General features: G+C 35.1%; 1 protein-coding gene across 5 annotated transcripts; it reads right to left on the bottom strand.

The window, feature by feature from the left end:
- Positions 1-13,789: 13,789 nt before the first annotated feature.
- Positions 13,790-19,351, bottom strand: LOC107771002 (uncharacterized). Of its 5 annotated transcripts, none has more exons than XM_075252034.1 (5): positions 16,109-19,350; positions 15,797-16,020; positions 15,402-15,703; positions 14,479-14,610; positions 13,790-14,259 (listed from the first exon to the last, which is right to left on the bottom strand). In XM_075252034.1, exon 1 carries the CDS (start codon positions 19,238-19,240, stop codon positions 16,265-16,267), a length of 2,976 nt encoding a protein of 991 aa, XP_075108135.1. In that variant the 5' UTR covers positions 19,241-19,350; the 3' UTR covers positions 13,790-14,259; positions 14,479-14,610; positions 15,402-15,703; positions 15,797-16,020; positions 16,109-16,264. The 5 variants fall into 5 exon arrangements, with proteins under 5 accessions (XP_075108135.1, XP_075108136.1, XP_075108137.1 ...); XM_075252035.1 differs by having other exon boundaries at positions 13,910-14,259; positions 16,137-19,350; XM_075252036.1 differs by lacking the exon at positions 15,402-15,703 and having other exon boundaries at positions 13,910-14,259; positions 15,797-15,878; positions 15,975-16,020.
- Between the last annotated feature and the right edge of the window lie 1,906 nt (positions 19,352-21,257).

Raw genomic sequence — 21,257 nt, forward strand, 5'->3', positions numbered from 1 at the left:
CATTTGATCAGCCGGCATCAGAACGAATTAAAAATCAGAAAAGTCGGCGTGGGTGGGGTCAGTGGATGGCTACGAGAACGGATATTCGCATACACCAAAGGCATAATTTCTTAAGTGTGGTGGATATTCTCTGATTCTTCTGCTAAGCTTGACCGAGCCCACACGATCCGACGTGGCAAATTTGGTGAATCAAAAGTGTATGACGTGGATTTTCTCTTGGACTAGCTTTTTTTTTTTACTATCCTCTATAAAATTTAGAATAATAAAACCACGTGTACAGGACATTCTGGGCTTTCTGGTGAATGGTTGTCTAGTCAAACGAGTCGTCCACTTGTACTTATCACTGAACTAATTGCACAAACATGGTAGGTATTATGACATCAGAATTAATGAACCTCAAAAAGGAAATTGATGATTTTTTTACAACTTGTCAATGAACTTTGAAAAAGATTTCTTGTGTTTTCTTATAATTCAATAGCATAAGATGATTTATGGGACAACCAAGTGAAAAAGTAGGAAGTGACACCATTCCTTCAAGATTTGTTCATTTAAGAAGGATCACTGATAACTTAAAAATAAATAAGGAAAGAAAAAGGCAATTCAAAAGAATTATGTGGTGTAAAAGGATTGCTTGATGCATAAAGTATTCTATGTTTACGCATGGTTCGCACTCCAAGGATTATGTTATAGACAGTCTAGTCTGATGAGAGTGTCGGTGACTGATTCTACGACTCGAATGTGTGACTTATAAATTACATGAAAACTACTTTACTATTGTTCCAAGTTCCCTTCAAAAGAACTATGTGGTGTAGGGAAATAATTTACAGGTGCGCAAGGGCCAAATTCACATACATTAATGAGTTTTATTCTCGTTTGAAATAATTTGAATGGTATGGAGGAAAAGGATCGGAAATCTATGATGCGTGCTTCGTTTCGCTATCAGTTTGGGCATTTTGCCAGAGATTTATTTCCTTATCCCAAAATCCCCACACCATTAAAATTCAGTAAGAATATGGGCCTTAGCATCAGTTCTGGCTCTTTCAGTACAAGTCTAGATCGACGTCGGCATTTTCGTACAATACAATTTCTTTCTTGCAAGATCAAGTGGTGACATTGTAACAAGCAGTTTGTGGTCTGAACTAGAATTATCCAAACACTTCTTTCAACTTTCATTTTCACTTTCCCTTTCTTTGAAAACACGGAATCAAAAGGTTGGAAAAAGATATCTCATTATTCATTATCGTTGTTTCTACTTCTTATCTTTCCCATATTGAGTTGTCCTAAATAAATAGTGTTGTTTGTATAGCATGTCCTTTTATAATTTTAAAATTAAGAAAATGATATTTTTAGATCTCTTACGTGTAAAAATAAATGTCTCATATGAAAAAAAAAAAAAAAAAGAAGTAGCATGGTCATAAACTAAAAATAATTTTGTAAAGAGTCACAAAACAAATTGAAATATCATAGAAGTCCAGACAATACCTGTTACTTTTTGACAGATTCAAAGTGTAATGGGATGTCCAAGAGTTTATGTCTAGGTGAACCGAAATATCTCTTCTTCTTTCTTTTCTTCCTCGTTTTTTTTCCGAGATTGGATTAACCCGATAACTGAAAGAGGAATATTTTGGTGAGCTTGAAACAGTGCACCTAAATGATGCATTGTGATGTGTTACGAATAATATTCTACAACCAGAGATGGATCTAGAATTTAAATTTTATGAATTCAAATTCGAAATTCTATCACATCGCGTTTAATTTAGTGGGTTCAAAATTTATTTTTGTACTTATTTAGCTGAATTTTGAAGACATATATAGAGCCTAAGCCAAAATTATTGGGCATCTTCTTCATTCAGCTCAGCCCCGTCTGCAACATCAGTCACATAGGAGCTAAAATGATGGGATGGTAGGAAGATCAAATTTTCTTTTTCATTTGAGTGAAAATGCACCTTGAGCAAATCATGAGAAACAGTTAAATGTAGAAACAGGTAAGAAACGGGTTTGGACTATCTAGATCCGGTAAGATTACTATAATTAGTCTAGACTAGATTCAAGAATCCAAGAATATTAAAGAGTACACATAACTGCTCTAATTTGCCAATGGGGGTCGCTTGCAACACCTTTTGGTATGGGATTATTACACAAATAGCCGGTCAAACTTATTATTTACTTTGTTATATTATTAATGTCCAATAATTCAGAGAAAAACTGTACAATTACTACTAATGCATGGAAGTTAGTTAAGTTTTTGGCTAAAATTATCCCTTATCTTTGAGGGTTGATTTAATTTTGTATTCCAAATATAACCATGAGCACCAATTGTTAAGTTTGCAAAACTTGTGCATATATGGTCCAACTAACAGAAAATTCTCACAACACTATAGTTTATATTTTGCTTTCGTTTTATAATTGATCTGTTGTTACTTTGAATTCCCTGTTCTCCGCATTAAAATTTCGTTTGTTCTCTTGTTTCAGTATAGCATCTAAGGGTTGCAAGTGGGCCGGTCCGGGATCGGGATCGCGGGCCAAACGGGCCAGGACCTGTAGAACCGGTATTAGTGGGCCTAGGCCCGTCTCGTGAGCCGGTTCTATGCTTTAGGACCGCCAGGGACCGGGACCGGACCGGTCTCTTGGCGGGCCAAACGGTCCCAATGGTAAAATTTTAAAAAAGAAAATTGAAAAATTTAAAAAAATCTGTTGGGCTGTCAAAAATAGTTGTTGGGCTGTCCAAAATAGCCGTTGGCTATTTACAAAATAGCCATTTAACCCCCCAACTTTGTTTTAACCCCAAACTTTTTATAATTATATTTTTTCCTATTTTCAACTATAAATACCCCATCATTCTTTCATTTTTCTTATAAAATCAATATCAATCTATCACAATCTATCTCTAATTTTCTTCTATACTTGTTACTATTGCTTACTTTATTATTACAATTTGTGAAAAAATTATAAAGTTGGTGAATTGAAATCTTCAAGTCTTCAACGATAATCAATTTTCAATAAGTTATTCGTCAATTCGGTAAACTCGTTCCAACTCTTATATTGCAGAACTTGCAAATTTGTTTGCTAATTTTTTAGAGGGTGGGGAAATTTATCAACTTGCTATTGATTCTATGAGAAAAAAATTTTAAAAAATATTTTTCCCTATTCCTCCTATTTATGGTATTGCTGCTTTGTTAAATCCTTGTATGAAATTAGGAGGTCCTCAATTTTGGTACGAAACTGTTTATAATGGTTTAGCACTTGAAAATGATGAGTTGTCTCAACTTCCGGAAGCAATAGCCTCAATTAGAATAAATGCTCAAACTATTTATAATGCTTATCAAGTTGCATTAAATTATGCTAGACCAAATGTTCCAACTCCTTCTTCTTCTGATTCTCAATCATCTAAAAGAACTGCGGGAGTAAGAGCACTTAGTGCTTGGGCGGGGTTTAGGGGTTCTCAAGATTCTAGTAATAGTGATTTTTCACAACTAAATAAGCTTGAAGTTTATTTGTCGCAGGGAATTGAGGAAGTGAATCAAACTATCAAGTTTATAATGCTCAAACTATCACAAATAAATGCTCAAACTATTTATAATGTTTATCAAGTTGCATTAAATCGTGCTAGACCAAATATTCCAGCTCCTTCTTCTTCTGATTCTCAATCATCTAAAAGAACTGCGGGAGTAAGAGCACTTAGTGCTTGGGCAGGGTTTAGGGGTTCTCAAGGTTCTAGTAGTAGTGATTTTTCACAACTAAATGAGCTTGAAGTTTATTTGTCGCGGGAAATTGAGGAAGTGAATCCCGACGGCTCCTTTAATCTTTTGCAATGGTGGAAGGACAAAGAAAAATACTTTCCAGTTCTTTCAAGGATGGCCCGAGATATTTTAACTATTCAAACTTCAACAGTGGCATCGAAGAGTACTTTCAATCAAGCAAGACTTCAACTTGGTGATTATAGAGCATCTATGAGGGAGAGCTTGGAAAAATCAGTACTTTTCAGAGATTGGATCCGTTCGGAAAGAAGAAATTTTGGACTTGCTAAATACAACCAGAGGAAGACGAAGCTTACGAAGAACTGCTAGCTGAACTTGCGGAGGATGCTGCTTCGCCCGACAATGGAAGCGGCGATAACTAAGCTACTTTTTCGCCACCACCAACGAAAATTCCTCCGAATCTTGAAGGATTTATGAAGTTTGTAAGAGATACCATGTAACTTGTATGAACAAAAATTAGTATGTATTATGTAACTTGTATTTTGGCACATCTTGATTAGTTTCTTTTTCTTCTCAATGGTGGTATTAGCACTTTGTTGTGCTCATTCCATAGGGGGAGGAAGATTAAGAAAGATATTGTCATGTTTTTTTTAATGCTATAATAAAATTATAAGGCATTGCTTTGAATATCTGTTTACAATATTTTTGTCTTTAAATTTTGAATTAAAAAGTTTAGGTCACAATTCTATAATAAAATTTACAAGGCATTGCCTTAGATATTTTTTTTTACATTTTTTGTCTCTAATTTCAATTCTTTTTTTTAAAAAAAAAATTAATATTTTAGCCGTTGGGCCCACTTAGCCCGCGGGCCCTACCCGTTTAGCCAGGAACCATGAGTTCGTGGGCCCGATCCCGGGCCGGTTCCTAGAAAAGGACCGTTTAACCAGAGACCGTTTGCCCGTTTAGTTAGGGACCGGCCCACTTAGCCCGTTTAGGGCCCGGACCGGCCCAGATACCACCCCTATTAGCATCATTTAGTCATTACTTTCAAACATTATAAACTTATGCCATTGTTTCATGTTTTCATGTGTATTTGCCAAATCATTCATTTGATGAGCTTGCAGTTGGTTTGATCACTCCATTAAGTTTCTACATCTTGGTGATTCCTTTGCTCAGGTTCTTAGATCCTGAAAGAAGAAAGTGATAAAAGAAAAATCTGGCACAAAATATATTGATTCAACTAAACATTACTGACTCCAGCAACCAATGAACATCATTAATTCAGAAAACAAAGGTGATTAACCAGTCTATACGATTCACGTGCAAATCAAGTTAGAATTTGGTGAAGCAGACTGATTTCCCAATGGCATACTATTTTTCCCTTTCACACGTGTCAGTCAAGTGAGTCTTAACTGCTAGTTTTAACAGAGTTGTGAGAGTTTTCTGTTAGTTGGACCATATGTGCACAAGTTTTGCAAACTTATCGTGCTAAGGATTATATTTGGAGTACAAAATTAAGATAAAGGATAATTTTGGCCAAAAACTCTGAAGTAAGTTTTATGTACATATGGAATAGTTCATTTACTTTTCATGTATTATCTATTTCCGAAACTAAAAGATGTGCTCAGGGAAAAAGAAAATACGCAACTAAAGGGACAACTCTTTAAGAATCGAAAGAGTTACGATTAGATTATCAATTTCAACCTTTGAATCGAATGCAATTTCTCCTTTTCTTTTAAGGATGTTTCTCATTCTATAAATATTTGTTTTTAACTCGTGTCTGGTCACTCCTTAATGCTATATATCAACTTGCCTGCATTACTAACTTTTAACTATTGGACTAAGTTTTTTATACTATATTATGCTTGCCTTTTGTACAACTATAATTTTATTTTATTTTATTAAGAATACTATTATAAAAGTTTATTTTATTAATTTCTACTAAGATGTATTGCTGCAATGGATTGGGCCAGAGCACAGTAATCATGGCTTGAGAAAACATGCTAGTCTCGTAAGGAGCATTGACAATTGAAGATCAGGAACATAAGTTCAGCCCAACCAATCTCTTTTTCAGGGGCCGTACCCTATATTTGTGCCACCTTTTAACCTGTATTCTATTTTTAAAAAAATATTGATTTGGTAGCCAGCTGACAAAAAATCCGTAATAATATGATAATTACACCCCTGATAAAAGATATAAAACCTGCATCACGCATTAATCTCGTGAGATCTCCTCCTCTCCTCTCACCTTGAAGCTAAAACTTCATGCTAATATAGCATGAAGTTGTTTCGTGTTGAAGCTAAAACTTCATGCTAATGCATGCTGAAGTTATTTATCCTGCAGTCTACAGTTTTGTCATGAGTTTTATCCGAAACTTCAGTCTAAACATGCTGAAGTTATTTAGTTCATTTGCTAAAATTTCAGACTAAACATGCTTAAGTTTTTTAGTTTATTTGCTAAAACTTTAGACTAAACATGCTTAAGTTATTTAGTTCATTTGCTAAAATTTCAGACTAAATATGCTTAAATTTTTTAGTTCATTTACTAAAATTTCAGACTAAACATGCTTAAGTTATTTAGTTCATTTGCTAAAATTTCAAACTAAACATGCTTATATTTTTGTCTTGCAGTATGTAATTTTCTAATGAGTTTTTGCTAATGCATGCTGAAATTATTTAGTTCATGTGCTAAAACTTCAGACTAAACATGCTGAAGTTATTTAGTTTATTTGCTAAAACTTCAGACTAAACATGCTTAAGTTATTTAGTTCATTTGCTAAAACTCCACACTAAACATGCTTAAATTTTTTAGTTAATTTGCTAAAATTTCGGACTAAACATGCTTAAGTTATTTAGTTCATTTGCTAAAACTTCAGACTAAACATGCTTAAGTTTTTATCTTGCAGTATATAATTTTCTAATGAGTTTTTACTAATGCATGCTCAAGTTATTTAGTCCATTTGCTCTGAAGTTTTGTCATGCAGTCTACAGTTTTGTCATGAGTTTTATCCGAAACTTCAGTCTAAACAAGCTAAAGTTTTTTTTAGTTTATTTGCTAAAATTTCACACTAAAACATGCTTAAGTTTTTGTCTTGCAGTATGTAATTTTCTAATTAGTTTTTTCTAATGCATGCTGAAGTTATTTAGTTCATTTGCTAAAATTTCATACCAAAACATGCTGAAGTTTTACCCTGCAATCTACAGTTTTGTCAATAGTCTTTTATTAAAGAAGGGCAAAATCATCTTTTTAAAATACTTTTAATAAAAAAAATGGGTACAGATGTAAATGAAAAAATAAAACGAGTATAAATTAAAAAGGGGAGACCAAATAGGGCATGCAATTTTTACTTTTTTTTAGGCAAAGACATCTATTGGAATGAATCCTTCATATCCTTTACTCTATTGGAGATTTCAAAAGTGCAAGTATAAAAGGGGCATGTTATGAAAATAATTATATTGTGGATGTCCATTTATTACTCCGCTATAGATAATCTTCTTGAAGAAGATTATCCATTTAGTACTCTGTTGAAGTTTATCTACAAGCAGCTGATGCAGGCAGGTTGCAAGCAGCTCAATGAAATAATTTGCAGCAGCTTCTTATTAAACAGGTAGGTTGCAAGCAGCTCATGCAGACAGCTTACAAGCAGCTAAAGAAAATCCTTGCAGCTGCTTCCTGAAAAGCCTCGCAGCTGCTTCCTTTCTTCTATAAATAGAGGAGTTTTCAGTTCATTATGTACATAAGTTTGAAGTTTGAATAATATATCAGTTTTTCTCGATAATTGTCTTTACTTTACAGTTTTTGTTTTATAACACGTTATCAGCACGAGACTCTGCCATCTCGAGCAAATAGTTTGAAAGTATCACAGGTACGAACTTTCTTTTTCTAAATAATATCAAATATTTCTAAACTTGAATTTGTAGCCCTGGATATATCGGGCAAAAACTACATGTCTTGGGTGCTTGATGCCGAAATTCATCTTGATGCAATGGGTCTGGAAGACACCATCAAGGACAAAAATCAAGCATCAAACCAAGACCATGCCAATACAATGATATTCCTACGCCATCACCTTGATGAGGGCCTGAAAATGAAATATATTACTATTAAAGATCCAGTCATACTATGGGATAATTTGAAAGATAGATATGACCACCTGAAGATGGTCGTTCTTCTACATGCACATTATGATTGGACGCATCTAAGGTTACAAGATTTTAAATCTATCAGTGAGTATAATTCTGCTATGTTCAGAATTATTTTCCAATTGAAACTATGTGGTGATAATATTACTGATCATGATATGTTGGAGAAAATTTTCACCACTTTTCATGCCTCGAATATGCTCCTGCAGAAGCAATATTGAGAAATGGGATTCAAAAAGTATTCAAAACTTATCTCACATCTTCTTGTAGCTGAGCAATATAATAGGCTATTAATGAAAAACCATGAAGGCCGACCTACTGGTTCTTGTCCATTCCCTGAAGTGAATGAGACAAACTTTTACCAAGCTAAGCGTGGAAGAGGACGTGGCCCCAATCGTGGTCATGGCCGTGGTCGGGGAAGAAACTCTAATCATTGTAATAATAATGCACCAAAGAACCCTCCTCACCACCAGCAGTGGAAAAGGAAGGAACAAAAGCATAAAGCGGTGCAAGCAGCAAAGTCAGAAAATGCATGCTATAGATGTGGAGGAAAAGGGCATTGGTCACGTACATGTCGTACGCCAAAGCACCTGGTTGAGCTGTATCAAGCCTTCTTGAAGAAAACAGAGAAAAATGCTGAAGCAAATTTTATTTCTGAAGATAATTTAGACTTCATGCATTTGGATGTAGCTGATTACTTTGCTCTAGCAGAAGGAGAAACAAGTCATGTGATCGGTAGTGAATCTGTAGAGATGTAAATATTTTAATTTTTGTTGTTTGTAGTAGATAGTATGGTTATGTAATAGTTGTACATAAATAAAATTTATGCTTTGATAATAATGTTTACTATCATATTTATTTTGTTTATGTCATTTTGAAGAATATGGATAATTCTCAAATTATATTTGGATCAAAAACCATCATGAAGATATTTGTGTAATTGATAGTGGAACAACTCATGCCATATTCAAAGATCATAAATACTTTTCTTATTTGCATAAGGAAAAAGCAAATGTTTCTACAATTTCTGGTAATATAAGTTTGATTGAAGGCTCCGGAAGAGCTATTGTATTTCTGTTTAAGGAAACAAAACTTATTACAGACAATGCATTATTCTCCTCCAAGTCCCGAAGAAACTTGTTGAGTTTTATGGATATCCGCCGAAATGGGTATCATGTTGAGACGATAGATGAAATGAATATGGAATATCTTTGTATTACAAAGAATGTTTCTGGCTAAAAGTGCATTGTAGAAAAGTTACCAACTTTATCTTCTGGCTTATACTATTCAAAGATTAGTACAGTTGAAGCACACTCTATCGTAAATCGGAAGTTTACTGATTCAAATACTTTTATGCTTTGGCATGGCCGTTTGGGCCATCCTGGATCAATAATGATAAGGCGAATTACTGAAAATTCGAGTGGGCATCTATTAAAGAACCTGAAGATTCTTTCAAATGATGAATTTTCTTGTGATGCTTGTTATCAAGGCAAAATGATCACTAGACCATCACCAATGAAGGTTAGCATTGAATCCCCTGCCTTTTGAGAACGTATACATGGGGATATATGTGGACCTATTCACCCACCAAGTGGGTTGTTTAGATATTTTATGGTCCTAATAGATGCATCTTCAAAATGGTCTCATGTGTGCCTACTATCATCTCGCAACCTGGCGTTTGCAAAGCTATTAGCCCAAATAATTCGATTAAGGGCACAATTCCCAGATTATCCTATAAAGGCTATTCGCCTTGATAATGCTAGAGAATTCTCATCTCAAGCTTTTGATGATTATTGTCTATCCGTTGGGATAAAAGTTGAACATCCTGTAGCTTATGTTCATACTCAAAATGGCCTTGCAGAGTCATTTATTAAATGCCTACAATTGAATGCAAGACCACTACTTATGAAAATAAAATTGCCCACTACTGTTTGGGGCCATGCTATCTTGCATGCAGCATCACTTATCCGTCTCAGACCGACACATTATAATAAATATTCTCCATCACAATTAGTTTTTGGTCATGAACCAAATATTGCCCATCTACGAATTTTTGGATGTATTGTATATGTGCCAGTAGCACCACCACAGTGCAGTAAGATGGGCCCGCAGAGAAGGTTAGAAATATATGTTGGGTTTGAATCACCATCTATTATTCGCTATCTTGAACCATTGACGAGAGATTTATTTACTGCTCGATTTGCAGATTGTCGGTTTGATGAAATAAATTTTCCACAATTAGGGAGAGAGAAAAAGGAAATCAAAAGAGAAATTGTGTGGAAAGTTTCATCATTATCTCATTTTGATCCACGTACCCCTATATGTAATCAGGAGGTCCAGAAGATCATCCATTTACAAAATATAGCAAATTAAATGCCAGACGCGTTTACTGATTTGAAAAGGATAACTAAGTCACATATCCCTGCAGAGAATGTGCCTATACGAATTGATGTCTCAGCAGGACCATCTACTAGCATAAGAACTAGTGAACCTAAAGTACGCCTGAAGCTTGGTAGGCCTTTGGGTTCTAAGGATCGAAATCCTCGAAAAAGAAAATCGACAAATGATCAAAACGATACTATAAAGGGATCTCCTGAAATTACCCAAGATCTGATTAGTTCTGAGATTCCTGAAGAAATTACTGAACCCGAGACTCAAGTGAGCGAGGAACTTTTAATAAGTTCTACTGGTGATGGAATTAATTTAAATCGATCTGAAATAGTGGTGGATAATATTTTTGCTTATAATGTTGCACTTAACATTATGCAAGATAGTGAGGATTGTGAACCCCAATCTGTTGAAGAATATCAACAAAGATCTGATTGGCCAAAATGGCAAGGAAAAATTCAATCAGAATTGAGCGCACTTGCTAAAAGAGAGGCCTTTGGACCAGTAGTCTAAACACTTGCTGGTATAAAATCAGTTGGTCATAAATGGGTTTTTGTGCGAAAAAGGAATGACCAAAATGAAGTTGAAAGATATAAGGCTCGCCTTGTCGCACAAGGATTCTCACAACGACCTAGAGTCGATTATGAAGAAATATATTCACCCGTTATGGATGCCATAACATTTCGATATCTCATCAGTTTAGCCTTACGTGAAATGCTTGAAATACATATGATGGATGTGGTTACAGCTTATCTGTACGGGTCACTTGATAATGAGATTTACATGAAAATCCTTGAAGGATTTAAAATGCCTGAAGCATATTTGAAATCTCGAAAAATTTATTCAATCAGATTACAAAGATCTTTGTACGGTTTAAAGCAATCTGGGCGCATGTGGTATAATCACCTTAGTGAATATTTACTGAAAGAGGGTTACATAAATGATGTTATTTGTCCTTGTATTTTTATAAAGAAAATGGCATTAGAATTTGTTATACTTGTTGTTTATGTTGATGACATAAATCTTGTTGGAACTCCGGAAGAGCTCCAAAAGGCAATTGAATATCTTAAGAAAGAATTTGAGATGAAAGATCTTGGAAAGACAAAATTTTGTCTTGGACTGCAAATTGAACATTTAGCAAATAGGATCTTTATGCATCAATCTGCCTATACAGAAAGAGTCTTAAAACGCTTTTACATGGACAAAGCGCACCCATTGAGTATACCAATGGTTGTTCGATTACTTGAAGTGAATAAGGACCCGTTCCGACCTCCAGAAGAGGATGGGGAACTCATTGGTCCTGAAACACCCTATCTCAGTGCAATTGGTGCACTTATGTATCTTGCTAATGCTACAAGGCCTGACATAGCATTTTCTGTTAATTTACTAGCAAGATATAGCTCTTCTCCTACTCGGAGACATTGGAATGAGATTAAGCATATTTTGCGATTTTTAAAGGGAACTCTTGATATGGGTTTATTTTATGCTAACAAAGGTAGTGCAGATCTTGTTGGTTATGCAGAAGTAGGTTATTTATCTGATCCCCATAAAGCTCGATCTCAAACCGGGTACGTGTTTATATGTGGAGGTACTATCATATCATGGCGCTCCACAAAGCAATCTATTGTTGCTACTTCTTCAAATCATGCTGAAATAATAGCTATTCATGAAGCAAGTAGGGAATGCATATGGTTGAGATCAGTGATTCATTTTATTCAAGAAAAATATGGTTTGGAGTGTGATAAAAGATCCACAATTTTATACGAAGACAATATTGCATGCATAGCCCAATTGAAGGAAAGATTTATAAAAGGAGATAGAACGAAGCATATTTTACCAAAATTATTCTACACACACGATCTTCAGAAAAATGGTGACATTGATGTGCAACAAATCTGTTCAAGTGACAATCCGATAGATTTATTTACTAAATCTTTGCCAACTTCAACTTTTGAGAAGATGGTATACAAGATTGGAATGCAGAGACTCAAATATTTGAAATAAGGTTTTCATCAGGGGGAGTAAAATACGCGATGTACTCTTTTTTTCTTACTAAGGGTTTTTTCCCATAGGGTTTTCCTTATAAGATTTTTAATGAGGCAACTAGAAATGCGTATTACTAAATATGTGTACTCTTTTTTCTTCACTAGGATTTTTTTCACTGGGTTTTTCCTAGTAAGATTTTAACGAGGCACAATACCTTTTAATGAACATCCAATGGGGAGTGTTATGAAAATAATTATATTGTAGATGTCCATTTATTACTTCGCGATAGATAATCTTCCTGAAGAAGATTATCCATTTAGTACTCTGTTGAAGTTTATCTACAAGCAGCTGATGCAGGCAGGTTGCAAGCAGCTCAATGAAATGATTTGCAGCAACTTCTTATTAAACAGACAGGTTGCAAGCAGCTTATGCAGACAGCTAAGTTTGAAGTTTGAATAATATATCAGTTTTTCTCTATAATTATCTTTACTTTACAGTTTTTATTTTATAATAGGGCATAATTTTTTTCGATATGTATTTAAGTTTTATGGCAGTTTTATTAAAATGATCTTTTTTCCTCAATAAAATGAAAAATTTATGATACATAATATAAAAGCACTAAAGAGTAAAGACCTTGGCGCTTGGCTCTTCGTCATGCTGAAATATATAATACTAGTAATTTTTATGAATAAATAACTATTTATTTTATTAATTGTTGGATAATAGGACGGAAATATGACAGATCGTTGTAAAAAAAGATGGATTCGTCTAAATGAAGCCTCCTTCGTTTAGTACAATCGGATCTTATTCAAAATTTGACTTTATATTCAGATAAAGATCATGAAATTAACAGAAATTAACTTTGTCAGCTTAAATTTGCAGTATGTCTGATGTGAATAGACATAGACTTAGAGTTTGGATATATGACTATTATGAAGGGATGCACTTTCTTTGCTTATAAGATCCTGTTATGAAAGCAGAAGATATGAGACAATATTAAGAATATAGAAATCTAATGCAGTGATCCCCTACCGTTGTTAAATGGTTTGATCACTCTACTTAAAAAAATATTGCAAGATCTCTCAATCTGACTTTTTGCATCTTTGAGAGAAATGACTAATGATTTGTATTGACAATAACAGTTTGAAAGTCAATCACATACATCAACTTAAAGTGTTAAATCTTCAGTGCATAAACATTAATTAGATAGTCCATAATACTCTCGAATTGATTTAAAGGTTATTTCTTCAGGATTTCTACAAATTTGGGCTTTTCTAGAATGAGGAACTGCTAGTGAAATTGAAAATTCAAATACCAGATGCCATATGGGGAATTAGATGTTGTTTTGAATTCCAAAATGAAAAGTAAACACTAGTAATGAGTACGGGCCAAATCCCAATTTTTATGACATTCTGCTTGTACCACTTCTATCCTTGTATAAAGAATGAAATGCTGCAATGTTCAATAATGAACCATAGTCAATAGTTTCACTAATGTCAACGTTAGCCTGAAATACTTTAAAACTAGACGAGGCAGCCGTGCTTAGCACAGGCCCAACAATTTGAACCGCGATGTACTCTCGTCAATTGGTATATTTTGATTTCTTTATTCATTTTACCAACAAACGCACTAAAGGAAAGCAAGATTTACACTAATAAAGAAGCTAAACTACAAAATAAAAAATGCAAAAAATATATGCGCTACTTTCCTCCTCATTATTGCACATGAAACATATGCTACAAATTGATACACCTCTCTCTGCAGGTTGTTTTGTGTGAGACAAGCATCATGCACAGGATTGCATTGCCAAGTCTTTTCACAACAAAGTTGCTTCTTCAAGAAGTGTGTACCATTCATAAGTGTACACACCCCCTTCTACCAATTTCAGTTGAACTGCAGAACATGATTTAGTTTCTACAGTTTCTATCAAAAAAGGGAGGAAACTGAAACCACAGACTCTCTGCTTCATTGGGGGGTCCAATCGGGGGCTGTTCCTCTGGTACAGTCCAATACAAGTGCGCGAAATATCTAGCATGTCAGTGACCTGCAATAAAATAAGATGTTGAAGGAACACCTAACAAGACAAACCTTATCACAGAAGAAGAATATTAGAAGAAACTAAAACCTCTTTCTTGCTTAAAATAGCTTTGACATGCTCGGGAGCCGCATCACAGTGTTTACTTTCAATAGCAGTATCAAGCAGGATGAATTTTTCATCAAGCGAAGATACAACAAGCAAAAGGGCACTTCCAATGTCACCAACCTTTTCTAACAAGAGAGAAGCTGTATCTACAATTCCATACTCCTGGTATAAACGCAAGCAGCGTTCCACCCTATAGTTTTCCGAAGTCTCCAAGAATCGGAGAACTGACTTGCGCTCATACCTGCATAATAGCTACACGCAAAAAAATGTATAAGGAAGACGTTGGACTTACACGTAATAAACTAAATTGCATCCACAGAATTATGATTTGTAACTAGGCTCTATATGGAAGTGGCTTCTGAAGCAGACTTTTATGCAAAAACTCTATATTCTGGTTTTCACGACACATTCTGGTAGTTATAGTCACTAACGGCAGAGAATTGTACTAAAAAATTGCCAGAGTACTTCTTTCGGAACCAATAAAACACTGACTGAAAAAACAAAACCAAGATAGCATTAAAGAAACAGACTGACAAGCAGTCAATCCTATCTGCTGGAGGCAAAAGAGAGGAGGTATTTCCATCAATACAGGGCATATCAGGAGAAAGTTTCAAACTAGATAAGTTGAAACGACATTGAAGGAAAAGAAAGTGAACTAGAAAGGCCTTCTCACCTATATAGCATAAAAGGTAGACCTCTAACCTGGATAGCTGCTGACAATGAATGAGTACAAGACCAAAAAGTCAGTACGAAACAAAAATTTCTTCCATGTTTAGACAAAATTTGACTTTTGCTCAGAACATCCAAAGACAACTTTTTTGATAATCAAGTTTAATTATTTTTGTAGAAAGAACAGGATAGAAGCAAGGATGTGAATAATCATAGGAAGGGATTGGGGCAGCCTAGAAATGAATTGGTATTGAGACAGCACAACCAAGGACTGAAGTCAAACTTATATACACAGGATGTAATTGGTAATACTACTCTCCTCTTAAAGACCAATTCCCCTCACTTTACAATCTGTCACAGAATATTACTCTCACCTTGGCACAAAGCAGAGAAAACAACAATTGGAATATCAACTTCAGGCGGACCTTCACTGATTGGGAGATGGGAAGTATCTCCGATTTTCTCAGCGTTCCTCATTCCAAGGTTCCAACAGATGATAAGCTCATCCGGAAAGGTCAAGGAAATGGCTCCTTCACTGTTAAATCTTGATATAGAATACCTCTCAAAGATACCAACCAGACTACTTTGGACCGTGGAAGCAGATAAGGTAAGCTAATGCACCAGTCAAAGTTTGTGTTGGGCTGGTATCTAAGAAGCTTGTCTGACTCAAGATAATCTACAAAGAAGGGGCACACATGCATTCATCAGATCACTCGTGTAGGGAAGAATCTAAAACCAACAAGCACTTGTTTATGCACTGTTCTGTTACCTTACAAGTCCGCCAATTGTTTTGTTAATCAGCTGGGAATGAAATGGGCCATGCCAAGAACAACCGCACAGTTCCTTTTGAGCTGGAACAAGAAGGTTAGACCAAGAATTTAAAGAGGGCATGGTATACAATCCTCTTAGTAGAGTGGTTGGTTATGGAGCATAATCAGGTAGATTACCTCCTGAGTTCTGCTACGAATGCATTTCAAATAGGATTATGCACACCTGAGAACCACCAAGTCATTCAACGTTAGAATCCAGAGAATACCAGACCACCTAGAAACTTCAAACAAAAATAAGAGTTAAGACATACACATAGCCAGTGGCTGAAAACAGTTTACCAAAGGGAGTTCTGAGGGTACTGAAGCTACAACGTATAGCCCCACACAAAAGTCCGTATCCTGCACATGCACACGGACCAGTATGGGGATGAAGCCCAGCAATATCAGAGAGATTGCATAACCAACCTCTAGCTTGTGTACATCATAAATCTTCTTTTGTTAAGGAGCAAATCATTCATAAGACGAGCTTCGTGCGACTTATTTTCTTCATCTAGCATACAAATTAACAATTTAAGATTATGGCCACAAGGGACATATTTATGGGCTAGCATATCTTCACATATCTTCAGTGCATGAACACTCCAATTATTAGCACAAAGAGAAGTGAGAAGATTCTCATATGATGCCTTAGAAGGGGCAAATCCTTTTTTGAGCATTGTGTATGAGATCGAAAGAGCATCAATGAGCCTTCCATGCTTGCATAGACCTCTTATTAAAGTGTTATACACAATTTTATCAGGAGAACAACCCTGTGCATTCATTCTGTTGAAGAGATTAACAGCAAGATCAATTTCGCCACTTCGGAAATGCCCGTCAATTAGAATAGTAAAAGTAACTTGATTTGGTTGGACGCCCTCACTTTGCATAATATCCAGGTGCTTATACGCATCCTGCATCTTCTCTGCCCAGCAAAACCCTGAAATTATGCCATTATACAAGTACAAATTTGGCATTAGGGGAGTGTTCTTCACTTTGTTTATCAGCCTAAGTGCAAGAAATTTAATTTGTTCCTGAGAGCTAATTGAGATTTTCAAACATTTTTCCCTAGAAAACATAGCACTCTGATGAAGTAGACGGAACAACATTTCCTTGGATTTCTCATACTGTTTCTGCGGAACAAGCCACTTCCCATGAAGTGACCTAATATTTCTTGAGACGCCACTGACCAAAGTAATATAGGTTACCAGGTCTCGCTCAATCTCACTTCTTTCCATCAAATCAACCAACTTAAATGCAAATTCAAACTCTCTTTTCCTTAAAAATTGTTTTATTAGAGAAGTATAAAGAACAGTATTTGGCATGAAACCCTCTTCTATCATTCGATCAAGGTATACACAGCCCTTCTCAATCATGTTCTTCTTAACTAACCCATGTATAAGAGCAGTATAAGCATAGTGGCTTGGTTGAACTCCATCTTCCAACATTTTGTCGAAGAGCTCATGGGCCTGAATAGCTCGTCCATTTATTGATAGAGCATTAATCATTGTCACAAACATAGTTTCATCAGGATAAATTCTAGCCTCGAGCATTCTCAGGAAAACTTCAAGGGCCTCATCTATTCTCTTTTGTCTGCCCAAACACCCAATGATGGAGTCATATATCAAAACACTAGGCTTCAATCCACTCTCTTCCATTTGGTCCAGAACTTCAAATGCTGATTGTATGTCACCCTGTTTGCAGTATTCATTCACCATAATCAAGAATGTTGCTTGATTTGGAACTTGACCTTGATCTTGCATAACTTCAACAAAGGATTTGGCATCCTCAAGTAGTCCGTTTTGGTAAAGGCACTTGATCATAGAGTTATAAGCTGACAGTGAAGGCTGAAGAGAAAGGCTTGCCATCTTATCCATGCAAAGAAGAGCAGAATCAAGTTTTCCTCCTAAACACAAAGCAATCATGTATATATTGAAAGCAACATTGGCCAGAGGTAAGTTTCTTGCCACAATTTCTCCCAAGAGATGATCAATATCAGACATGATATCTGTAGTAACTTTTCGACTGGAAGGGCTAGGGATGTTAGAAAGGTCAATACCACAACCATTCTTGGCAATTGCCCGCAAAAAGGTGCATGCTAGAGTAATCTCTGACCCTCTCGGATGATTGTTGACCAAGGTAAAAAACAAAACATGGTCAGGAACCAATCCATTATCCAACATTTTATTGTACAAGACATCTACTTCTGCTAACCGATTCTCTTTATAAAGAGCAGCAATTAAAGCAGTATAAGAGTGCACACTTGGAGCAACATTGCACTGAATCATGTTATTTAACAGCATCAACGCACAATCAACTTTATGATCCTTGCAATACTTGCCAATCATGATTTGGTAACTTACTGCATCAGGTTCTAATCCAAATTCAGCCATCTGCTGATGTAGCACCCAACCCTTGTCCAACATGCCCAAGCTAAAAAACCCGTGCATCAGCGTGTTGTAAGTATACTTATCCGGTTCACATCCCAACTTAAGCATTCTAAGAAACACCCTCATAGCCATTTTCATTTTCTTGTTCTTCGAATACGCGTTAATGAGAGTTGTGTACATGACTTTATCCAGAACAAAACCATAAGACTCCATATCCATGCTCAGCAATTCAGCTTCCTCGACTCGACCCCTCTTACACAACGAAAGAACCAATGTCTTAAACAAATGAACATTGGGCGACACCCCTCTCTCACACATTACATCAAACACATAGAGTGCCTCGTCTAAGGACCCGCGACAACAAAATCCATCCACTAACCTATTGTAACAACCGAAACTTAGTAATACTCCAGCATCAACAGCCACTACAAAAACATCAAACCCATCCAAGATTCTATGTTGGCCACAAAATCCCTTAATAAGCGCATTACACGTGCTACTACAAGGCCTCAATTTCATATCCAATAGCTTATCAAAAAGCAATTTTGCTTCCTCTAATTTACCCAAATTACAATAACAAATGGCCATGGAATTCAATAAAGACTTATCTTTCGGTTCAATACCTCTCTTCAAAATGCAATATACATAAATATCCTCAGCCATTTGGGTTTCACCAGATGCCACGAGTTGTCGAATGAGAAAACCGTAGCTAGTTGCATCAGGCTCAACGCCGCGAGAAATGGAGAATTCAACGGCTGAGATAGCTTCAGAGACTGATGAGGATTGCTTGATGATTCTCTGAATCACTTTCTGAGCTGAACCGAATAACCCCCGGAGTATTAACTGCTCTGCAAGTGAAAAACACAAGGTCTTGTGATTATTAACTGGGGAGGATGTGGGAACAGCACATGATATTGCTTCAGCAGGTAAATGCCAAGCAGTAAAAGGTCTCTTTGTTGTTCTAGAGAGATAGGAGAAGCACAGCCAATGGTGTAGTCCAAGTCTATGCTTGTTCATGGCGTTGGTCAGCAACCGAGAGAAGACCGCCGGCGACCTGGGGAGGAGAGAGGCGGCGGGTTCGGCATCTTTTATTAGGTTAATAATCGGGTAAAGGATATCATATCATAAATAATACGTGAGTTTAGTTGTTTATTATTCTAAAAAATAGATTTTCGCTTACGCTAGTCACTTTTTGTGTAGCAAGAGAAACAATTTCTTATTTATGTTATACCACAACATTAATTACTCATTTTAAATTATTTCTTAAAATTATTAAAAATATATATCAATTAATATAAATATTATGGTAATTATACACTTTATTTATTATTTTTTAAGGGATATGCAAAATTAATAGTGGATAAGTAAAAATGAACGAGGAATAATACATTTGTACCTCATAAAATAAAGGTGATATAATCACAACTAATTCTGTCTAGCTTATTTGATCGCTTTGGAAGTTTAGAAATTTTATTCATTTTGAATAGATCATTACTATTGCTGACTTATTTTGTACTCTTTAATTATATTTTATAATTCAAACAAATAGTTTTTATGATATGTATTTGATTTTGAAATATTAATTTTTAATAAAAATATTGTAATAATTGACACGATTTATACATGCATTGTAACAATTGACACGATTTATACATGCAATGCTAGAAACAAAAACAAAAGAACCAAAAAAAAAAGGAAAAGAAATAATTAGAATCTAAAAATATGTATGATTTTGAAAATATTAATTTTAATAAAAATACTGTAATAATTGACACGATTTATACATGCAATGCATATACATAATCTATATCTATATTATATTAAAAGCATAAACCCCTAAAGTTAAAAGTTGAATTACTAAAATACCCTTTTTATTTACCTAAATATTCTACTTCTAAAAATAATTAAGAATAATATATTAGCAATACCATTTAAATAGGGAAAAAATATTTTGATTTAAGTGGCTTTTCTAAAAAGTTGTGTTTATTCTTATTAACAACTAAGTGTTCTTTCAAAAATAGTTTAACAGTGCTTTCAAAAAGTCTTGTTCAACCGTTGCCTTGAAGGAGAAAAGCTTGCCTTAATGTTTGTCTCTATTGTCAAGGTGTAGAGAAAAAATAATGCAATTATTAAATTCTTTATGCCAACTTTGCCAATTTGTCATTCTTCTCAAATCACTTTATCAATTCTTCCATTCACCTCTTACTATTTGCTTAGAGTTTTTGTCGTGAAGAAACTAAAATGGGTATTCTATCCTAGGGATAGATTTTTTAAAACCATTTCTACTGCATGAGGAGATACTATACTAAAGATTACTTCCTTAAAACACCTTGCCTATATATATTCTTTCATACTTTCATTACCATTCTCTAGCATGATTTACTCAATTGAAGGGATTGTAATCCTTCATATAAATCATATTAGTTTCTAATATTCAGAATAGTTTCTAACTGCATGTTCCTTTTTCTTATTCTGTTATCAACCGTGGCTGCCTTTTCAATTAAGAACAGAGAAACTATTAGTTGGCTTTTAAAAATGAGAACAAAGCCTTGATGATCAGTATATAAAAAATGATTGTCCTTATTATAGAGCCATAGAGTTCTTTGATGAAGGTACGTGTACAAATTTATATCTTCTTGTCATTGATTTGGGTCTGAAATAACTCCTTTGCTTCTACAGAGATGATACTACGTGAGATTATACCAATACTATATGTAAGTGCCTCTACATGTATAATGTGAGACCTCAATATATAGAGGTGAATCTATAGTTTTTATCAGATATATAATGTGGAACCTTAGCAAAAATACTTTTCTTTTCATTCGTTGATGCAAACCTCTTTGTTCTTCGACATAACAAATGTGCATCCTTTCTCTACTGCATACATATCGACATGGCGTTTAGAGTCCTTCCTTACCTCACAATTAATAGGATTAAGGGTTGTTCATATCATATGATAGTTATATACCTACGGTGCAGTGACCAAGCCAAAAATTTCGTTAAGGGTGTTCAAGATTTAATATACATGTATAAA

This window comes from Nicotiana tabacum, chromosome 4, assembly GCF_000715075.1.
Source record: "Nicotiana tabacum cultivar K326 chromosome 4, ASM71507v2, whole genome shotgun sequence".
Classification (NCBI taxonomy): Eukaryota; Viridiplantae; Streptophyta; class Magnoliopsida; order Solanales; family Solanaceae; genus Nicotiana; species Nicotiana tabacum.

Coding starts and splice junctions, on each gene's coding strand:
- LOC107771002 (XM_075252034.1), bottom strand. CDS start 19,240: ATGAACAAGCATAGACTTGGACTACACCATTGGCTGTGCTTCTCCTAT.